The 10,000-nt window shown below is 39.6% G+C and overlaps 1 protein-coding gene across 1 annotated transcript in view; it reads right to left on the bottom strand.

Annotated features, from left to right (window-relative positions):
- Positions 1 to 10,000, bottom strand: part of pic (DNA damage-binding protein pic) — a 25,904-nt gene that overhangs the window by 15,767 nt on the left and 137 nt on the right. The window contains exons 1-7 of the mRNA XM_070136087.1: positions 9,981 to 10,000; positions 2,884 to 3,032; positions 2,646 to 2,772; positions 2,275 to 2,410; positions 1,184 to 1,322; positions 593 to 742; positions 153 to 294 (exon numbers count right to left, since the gene is read on the bottom strand). The exon at positions 9,981 to 10,000 is cut by the window's right edge and continues 137 nt beyond it. Of these exons, the coding sequence (XP_069992188.1) occupies positions 153 to 294; positions 593 to 742; positions 1,184 to 1,322; positions 2,275 to 2,410; positions 2,646 to 2,772; positions 2,884 to 3,032; positions 9,981 to 10,000 (863 nt within the window). The remainder of the gene's footprint in view (positions 1 to 152; positions 295 to 592; positions 743 to 1,183; positions 1,323 to 2,274; positions 2,411 to 2,645; positions 2,773 to 2,883; positions 3,033 to 9,980) is intronic.

Here is a 10,000-nt window from a genome sequence, read left to right on the forward strand (position 1 = left end):
GAAAGGAAACAAATAAGAAAATTACAAACTATGCTACATACTGGTATATAATATAACTGTAATAACAATATAAATGAGGATGACAGTGACACCTACAAACAAAACCAACCAGTCTTAAATATGCAACACAAAGGAATTCTGTTGGTCCTTACCCAGCAATTCAACCTTGACAGTAGCCTCAGACCGATCATCCGGCTTATCCAGCAGCAGCATGAAGAGACGGCCTGACAAATCTCCTAGGAGATATCTTGAACCATTGGCATCAACCTTCCCATAACAAACTATGGTGCTGGTCTGTTTAGAGAATATAATGTTTTGTAGAGACATTAACCCTTTATATCTAAAGGACTGTGTAGTCCCTAGAGCCAGGAACAACAGTTGGGATTTTGCTTCTCACTGTTTTGCCCTTGATGGTTTGAGGGATTTACTTTTTACATCATATTTCAAAGAATGCATATCCTAATCAATTCCAATATACAATTGTTTTACAATATATTACATAAATAGAGCACAAAATACAGAAATCTGGATGTAAAGGGTTAAACTGATTCGTCCAGTTATTATATTTTTGATACCTAAGCATTATGCATACCTTAATGAGAGCAGGGGCTACTGTCACATGTGAAGTCCCAGTGAGGTAAGTGATAATTTCCTGACCAATAATGATTGCTCCACCATACGGCTCTGGAACAGCAATAATTGTAGAGGCTTCAGTCTCTACATTATCCTGCTTCCAGGGCATCTGCAAATAAAGAAAAAATATTTTCATTCAATCCACACTACAAAACATTATGAATATACAGTTCAGTGATTATGTTGTCTAATTATATCTATCTTGAAAAGCTGTCTTATGGCAAAAATATCTTGTACATGCAAAGTAGGACAATGCAGAAGTTTAAGTGTGGCTTGTAATGTATTTCTGTTATCCAAGACTCTCTACTGATTACTGTCAAGTCACTACACATCTTGTGCACTGAAAATTTTATTTACTTTGTATAAATCGTAAGTTTCATTATCCTCATTTCATTTTCAACAACCATACCACTTAGCTAGCGTTGGCTTCATGATGTTATATATATATATATATATATATATATATATATATATATATATATATATATATATATATATGATGTTATAAATATATATGCAACAACTAATTGGCTCTCAAAAAAATTCTTACCTTGGAGAATTCCTTTTCTTTGAGGGAAATTTCATGAGTCTTAATATGTCTCCCATGCGTGTCTTGATATATAACAATAATTGTGGGATTAGAACATCCATACAAGAACTCTATGTCTTGAATTTGAAGCTCATCAACTCTGAAATAGTAAATAACAGAAATTCAGAATATTTTTCCATATAATCAATGTTACAACTGTATTCAATTTACCCCTACTAAATCCTGCACATCCTTGTACCTTACAAATCAATAAAACATTAACTTTTTCCATTTCCTTCTACTATCCATAATCAAAGTCGAAGTTGATCCTACATACAAGTGGACATAAGGGATATGCTCATTTTACCGAGTGTTAATGCGTACTAAGTAGCAGGGTGATGCAGTTGGATGGCCAGTTCCTGGCATGTTGATGTCAGCATGCTAGTACTCACTCAGAGCTTAATTAACTGAGCAGGGGTTACCAGGCACAAACCAAGATCTTACAATTACAAAGTAAGTGCTTTGCCACCTTCTGCTGTCCATAATACATGTCACTTTTCACTCTGACTTTACAGTACTCTACACAAACTTTGTCTTTAAAAAGAGATCATGAAGTTCCTTTAATAAATTACAAAATACATTTAACAACAGAAGCAAGACTGATGGTAATCTGACTTATTCTACCCACAAATTTCTTATCCCAAATTGTCTCCAGACTTGTAGGGACCATTCTTATAAAGTTATACTATCTTTAAGTACATTTAATCTAACTATGCCACTGGATGCTGGTTGATGTCCTATCATGTCATGGGACATCACCTCATCACACAGGGATGACATCTTCGCACCATGAGTGTTCAACCTGCTCTGACTTGGGCAGGCTAAACAGCTGTGCACTTGTTTGGTCCTGATCTTATTTGTTGAGCCTCTCAAAAGTAGGCTTAGACTTGTTTTAGCCTCATTATTTAACATAACCCTCTATGATCATTAATGGGCTAACTTAATTTGTAGCCTTTTGGAAATCCTATTCCATTTCAATGATTACATAAAAATAATATGTAAATTCTTAGTAAAACTTCAACAACTGGCAAAAAAGCTTAAACAAGTCTTACCTTATATTATAGGCTTTAAGCTCATTATTGTCTTTATCAAGAGGAATGACTTTAATGAGGCCTTCATAGAGTCGCAATACAATGCAACGCGCCTGAGGGTCAACAATTGCAATCATTCCAGTTTCACATGGTTTCCCTGTAAAGATATCATAGCAATTGCAAAACTATGATAAAGAATAATGAAAAAATAACAAATATACATATATATATATTTCTTGATATGACAAAGATGTTCTCATTCACTGATACAAAATCAACAGTACAACCACTTTATTCCAGAGATGCCTTTAAATTTATTCAATGAATGATTCCTCTTATAATAAAAAAAATCACATCAAGCATAAATATCTTTGAACTTTGAAAATTCTTACCAATCTTATCTGCTACATTGCCATGAGCTCTGGTTATGATCTCTAGATTCTCTCCATCCCCAACACATTCCAGGATCATAGCACAATACCGTGTTGTCAATATGAAGAGCAAGTCTTTTGATTCATTCTGCAACATTATGAAAATCACATAAGTTATGCTTTTATCCCTATTGACATACAAGTTCATCATAAATTCTCTAAAAAAATTAATTTTCTATAGCCAACAGGGATACATTACCATAGGTGTAAAAAGGTTCATGCAGGCAATCTTGCCATAGATGGTGAGTTCTTTTAGAGGCCTTAATCCTTCTGGTGTAACCAGGTGGAGTTCCACTCTGTTGTTCCGAGCTACGACCAAGTTCAGGTCGGTTGGCGAAGTCAGGTGTCCTGTAAATACCAAAGAAAACAAAATGTTACAATCTTAATTAACATCTATACATGCCATGGTGAGGATGAGCCCAAATTGTGGATGGCAACTACACATGCCATGACAATGGCAGCTGCTCTATATTCTGTACACCATACAGGCATGAAGTATTATGGCTCTAGCAGCATTGCTTCTTGAATGAAAGGCTTTCAAAGTCAGCCTGAACCCTCTTTTAATATGCTCTTATTGAAAAACAATAATAAGCTTGTCTGGATTTGAATATAATGGGGGTAATATTCTCCCCACACTTTTGAGTCGTGCATATAACCATAAAATTAACCCATACATTGCAGCCAGTCTCCCAATTTCATTGCCATGAAGATGACAATACTACCTTTTCCAAGTGAATGGTCCATTCAAAAGACTTTTCCATTAAATGTTTAAGTGAGAGAACCAAGAAAGATTTTTGTGAGCTTTTGGTGTTCTAGGAGCACATTTTCATGCCTTGATTCTGCTAGACCAATGTACAGCAGTGTATAGGCAACAATTCTTAACCAATCAGAGAAAAAGTCTTCTGGTGATTAGTCCAATAAAATTGCACTAATTAATAATAACTAAATAATTGTGAAAGTCCCTACAGAAATTAAACAATTGCCACACAACAAATTGAGGAAACAAGTGATTGCCAGTGGTAGTTAGTCATGGAACAAGCTATTACATAGGAAAGAACAGGTGTAGCTACAAGTAATTTACTTTGCTATCTTCTAAAATCTGGTGGTGCTTCTGCCACTTTCAGGGACATCTTTATGAAAAAATATGCCTTCATACCACACTTGGGTTTTTTGGCATAAAGCTCAACTCAGAAAATCTAAACTGTTGAGTAACATCAAGATATAGATACCTGAAAAACAAGCTTAATGTCATTCGCATTTTAGCATGGGTTCTGTGGGCTATATGTGGCCTTGAGGCTGGCAAAATAATAACAATTCTCTCCTACATACATTCTGATATGAATGAGTTTGAAATGATTCTTTTTTAAACCATTAAACACCAACAAGGTATATAAACCCCATCTTACAAGAATATAAATGATTGAAGTTTGCGGGTTGTTGTCACAGAGCCCAGTAGGAATGGTAAGGGTATCTACTTCCAATTGGAATAGTGCTAGCAATATTTTGCTCCCTGCACATCTTGTTCCAGTAATGGGTAACAAGCCTTCACTACCTATACTAAGCCAAGACAAAGTTTGGTCTGGTTCTTGATTTAATGATAAATCACCAGGGAGGTACAACCTCCATCATATCAGATGTATGTGGAAGAGGTTTGTTGACTTATTGAAATAAAACATGGAGGCTAGAAAATCACTCGACTTGATGGGAAGATTCATAGACTTTGTTAAGTTTATCAGACGATCAAGGTTCTGGCTGAGAAGGCCCAGGAGACACCAATGGAAACGGTTTTGGTATAATACGTCACCAAGGTCTGGTCAGGATGAGAGGAGTGTACCAAAGAAAGCTGTGTTTATGTATGAATGGAGACACCTAAGTATACCAAGTAAGACATTAGGAGACAAGGTAGGTACTGCCTCTATCGAAATTGGGGAAGAAGTATGGGTGAAACCATCAAACACGCAGTGCATATCGAGGTGGGGGAGAGGCATAGTAACAGATATGCAGTCTCAGAATAATGTATCAGTTGGAGGGATGCCTCGGCATGTCCTGGACCTCAGGAGAGTGGTGGATTCTTTAACAGATGAGGAGGAGCCAGAGGAAGCTGGCAAAGATATAATCTTATGATGGTCTCAGAGAGAAACACTAACTGATGTGGATGAAGGATTATATAGAGGGAGAGTCGAGCAAGGAGGATGACGAGCTATGCACCAATTCTTTGTAAATCAGTAGTGGGTAGTGAGCTTAACCCACTAATAATGAGTGTCCCACATATCAGACACCTGAAAAAATAAACATTGCCGGGCGTCCCGCCAGTGTGACACTGTATCGGGGATCATGCTCTGACGCAGCAGCGGGCCACGGACCGCGGGCGGACAGTCCGGGGGAACTCCGCCTGCCAATCTTGTAGCCGCCCAGAATCTTTTATTTTCAGTTTCACAATATACCGGCATTAAGCCCCTACACATGTACGTGCATTTGCAGTGAGCAGCGCCACCACCCACAACCCGGAGAACTCAGTTTTAATGGATTAAGATCACGGGGGCATGTGGTATAATTAAAAGGAAATTGGTAGCTTTCAAGAGGGACTGGCAATGATTTGTGCTGTTAGGTTACAAGTCAAAGAAAACGGTGAGTGCTTATTGAGGGATGTGGCATAAAAAACAGGGGTGCTCATGAACTGGCGAGTTGTTAGCGGCCAGAGAGTGTCCGGCGTTGGATAGGAGGTGGTGACCTGGATTGAGAGCTCCCGTTGATCAGTGGCTGAGTTTTGTGCATTGTTGTAATGTAGCCGACCCCCGCAACCTGCAACGCTGCATACTTCCCCTAGGTTGGGTCCAGGTCCACAGCCTGTCCTCTCGCACTCACCATCAGCAGCTTCTCGAAGACGTATACCGAGACCTGATTGGTTGACCACGGACACCTCAAGGCTCGCCCATTGGACCGCAGGCTCCCCTTGTTCCCGGGCGGCTGGCACAGCTCAGACCCACTTAAGCTCCCGCACCCGGGCCGAGTTCATCACTCACGATCCTCTAGCCGAGCAAGACACAGCAGCCAGCAGCACCTAGGCCTACCCAGGCCTTAGCTGACGGGTGAGCCGCCCCAGCTCTCCCCGACGATCTCCAGCACACCAGCCATACCTGTGGGCACTCACACCCACACACAAAAGCTCCTTAAAGAGATGATTGACACCAGCCTATGGCGGATACCAATCCATTGCCATACTGGTGAGTTTCCGGAGTGACACAAATACCCAGCCTTCTGGAGTATCACGGTTATCGCTCGGTCGCTTAGCTCCCTCACTGGAGAGGGAGTACCTGTAGTCAACCCCCGCAACCTGCAGCGCTGCATACTTCCCCCAGGTTGGGTACAGGTCCACAGCCTGTCCTCTCGCACTCACCATCAGCAGCTTCTCGAAGACGCATACCGAGACCTGATTGGTTGACCACGGACATCTCACGGCTCGCCCATTGGACCGCAGGCTCCCTTCGTTCCCGGGTGGCTGACACAGCTCAGACCCACTTAAGCTCCCGCACCCGGGCCGAGTTCATCACTCACGATCCTCCAGCTGAGCAAGACACAGCAGCCAGCAGCACCTAGGCCTACCCAGGCCTTAGCCGACGGGTGAGCCGCCCCGGCTCTCCCCGGCGATCTCCAGCACACCAGCCATACCTGTGGGCACTCACACCCACACACAAAAGCTCCTTAAAGAGATGATTGACACCAGCCTATGGCGGATACCAATCCACTGCCATAGTAATACCAGAATGTTTGGTTGGTAAAAGACGGAGTGTTGTTTTCTTGTTCGCGATAACGGTGCAGCATTGTGGTTTTAGTTTGTTCTACGGGTTTTGTCAGCACTTGATCTATTGTTTTGGTGTTGGACACAGCAAGTGGTGGACATCATAGTACAAGGTAAGAAATTTTCATTTGTCTATATCACTGTATTACATGACATCTTTATATTGTTTCCTATATCTAATTGCACTCTTGTGTCACCATATAATTATTTCACTAGTTTCATGCAGTCAAGCAGTTAATAATTACTAATATAATACCCTGTTAACTCTGCATAGTCAATGACAAACCAATACTGGAATTGTGAGTATTGCAACAGCAACAAATGAAATTATGTAATTTAAGAAAAATGTATATAGGCTACATACTAACTCTAACACTAAACACCTGAAGACTCACATCTCCAACAGGCTGCTCAAATAATCTTGAACTTTGGTGTGTTAGGGACAGAGAGTAAATATTCACAAAGTACCTAAGATAAATCACAATATAAACAATATAAAGAACTGATAGTATAACAAATTTCATTTAAGAAATCTCCAATGCAAATTGGAAATCGTCTAAACACATTATGGCAAGACACCAATGGAACTTATTGTTCATAATATTAAGTAGTTTCTATACCTAAATCTTGTGAAGAAATGTCATGTAGTCATTAGTACAAGAAATTATTTGCAGACACAGATGGTAACGCTACAAATGAAGGAAAAAGATTGCCACCCACAGAACTCAGTCTATTAAGTGCTTCCAAGTTTCAGCCTTATCTTTCCATGCATACCAAGGAGAAGACAATGTTTGCCATGGGGTGTTGGGGAGCAGAGCCCCCATCAGCTATTAGATTATTACATAAATTTTGTGCTGTGGAATTGGGACTTGGTCTCTGTTGAGTACGTTCATTTTGTAAAGAATTGCCATATTTCCTCTTTACCTTTTCATTTATAGACACTTTCTAGTATAATACCTGATTCAGTTTACTCTAAACTTTACATTTTAGCCTTTGTTCATTTGTGATTTACAAGGTACATAATCATAATTTGATATCATTTTACTTTTGGACATACATGCATTTTCTAGATGAACATTATACTGTCTAAATAAACAAATCCAGTGAATCTCTTACTCGGATCTCTCTCTCAAAAGTTCCAAATAAAAACTTTTTATTTCAATGCATAACAACTATGTTCCCTCTTAACCAGAATCAAAATTACCCTTTCATTTTACTTTACCTGTGAATGGCACAAATCTCTTAGTCACCTACAGTAACACTGATGTCACGTAGAGTCAGGACTTCCCATGCGATTTATTATCAAATATGGGACCGAAATCTTGTGAGGTAATTTCTTTGAATAGTTCTGCAAACAGGATCCCAACTATAGTGGTATTCTCGCATCATCTACGATCCAAATATGTAGGTTCTATTACGAGGAAACCCCCCCTGAAGCAAGGGCTGTTGATTTTTGTTCATTCTGTACACAGAATGCGAATTTGAAGGTAGATTTACCCTACAAAATACATCCCCTAGATATTGTACCATGCCATAAAATTGCATATGTACTTGTATTTTAGGCTCTAACTTCATTTCTACTAAGTTTCCTGGTACTCGATCTTTCCACCCTTTGACTACTGGAGCCACCATGGTGGAAACCTGTCTGCAACGGCTATCATTTTTGTTTTTGGCCTTGAAAATCAAGGTCAAGGGCATCCATACTGGAACACATGTTGGCATGAATTTCACCCTGAAATACCAGAGGATAACTATGCATAATTTGTGCTATATTCTCAAACAAGAAGTTATTTGGATTTCAGTAAGCATGAGAAAACATTTATTTTTGTGACAATTACTTCATTGGCATCCTTGGATTCTTCTCATTCTCTAGCTTCTGAATATATAGAAATTACTGCACGGAAATCTCCCAAACCTCCACATTCTTGGCCCTGATAGCAAGGGAGGAAATTAAGGTACCTGGGACATTGCTGGGTAAAATATGTATAGTCTACACAGAACATGTGCATAGACAATTTTCTGGTGTGTTAGGATATCCAGAGTTATTTTGTAGGGTAAATCAATCTTCAAATTCAAACATTTTGTACAGAATGAACAAAATTCAACTGGACAAAAACAAGGTGATTTGAGACATTTCCAATTTCAAAATAACGGCAACTCTACCTGAATTAACCCCTTGCTACCGGGTGGCAATGGCTGTTGTGGACAGAGGAGCGGATGGCACCACATCACAACCATTCCCGCGCCATTGGCTCATCAGACGGAGCTTGTTTTTCTCCGATATCAGCAGCTTCATTTGTACAAAAAAGCTTTTAGGCAACAGCACAAAAAGTGAAGGCAAACCTTCAAATTTATATTATTAAAAATCATAGCAAAATGAAAGCTATTAGGTGCCAAATGTTGCTCGCAAACTACCGAACGAGCCAGGCACAAACAGGGAGGAAATTATTGATGCATGTAAACAATCCCGTGATCATGTCCACTTGCCAAACTTTTTTACCCGGGGTGAATGGGTTAAGCAGTCCTAGCTTCAGCAATACCGTGTTTTGGTATAAAGGCAGTGTGATAGGTGGAAAAAATGAAGACGTCATCGCAACAGTTGCAATCAACACTCACATAATAACAAATGCTCAAGTACCTACATACTATAATGCAATGTTTGCTGGGGGAGTGTTGGGGGCCGAGCCCCCTATCAACTCTCCCCTCGGACAGTGCCCAAAGCCTACGCCCAGTCACAGCAATTTAATTTCTTGAATAAAACTTGTGACATGCACCTGCCTGTCCATCTAGTAAAGAATTATCAAAATACTAAAGAATCTTGCCAAAAATCAAGGAACAGGGTAAACAGGTGAGCCAGATAGAAAATGACTTATTGGTGATTAAGCACTCGTGGGAGCCTTCTACAAGTAAAAACAATCAAAAGGACAAAAAGACACAGTCACCATGGCATGCATTCTCACTATCCCGTCAACATTGGGTGAATATCTATTTAGAAAATCTGGGTCTGACTGAAAAAATCAACTTTTCTATATTTTGCCTCATCATATATTATGTTGTAATGGATTCCCACAAAAGTTAGAGACAAAAGAATAAAATACACTATACTATTTTTTTCTCAACCTCCCTTTCCTTACTCTCTCATTGCACTGTATTTCAAAATGTAAGGAAAATAGATTAACTGATAATTTCCTCTTAGTAGCCAAATCCACATTTGTTAAATCCACAATTATATGGGAAAAAATGTAAACATAATAATCCAAATACACTTACAACATTATCCTGCAAAATTCTAAGTCATCAGCTGTATACGGTGGTGACTACATTAACGACAGCAACAGCCTAATTAGCTTAATTAACTCGAGATACCAAAGAGGTTCCCTTCACCCTCTTGGAAAGCGATGGCTGAGCCGAACCCCACCTGCCTGGCCTCTCAAACAACCTGAAACAGAACTCTTAGCATCTCTTTTCAACGGCTGAGTTACGCAGAAGAAACATACCGGTAGCACATGCTGTAACA

The sequence above is a fragment of the Penaeus vannamei genome, chromosome 21 (genome assembly GCF_042767895.1).
Source record: "Penaeus vannamei isolate JL-2024 chromosome 21, ASM4276789v1, whole genome shotgun sequence".
Lineage (NCBI taxonomy): Eukaryota > Metazoa > Arthropoda > Malacostraca > Decapoda > Penaeidae > Penaeus > Penaeus vannamei.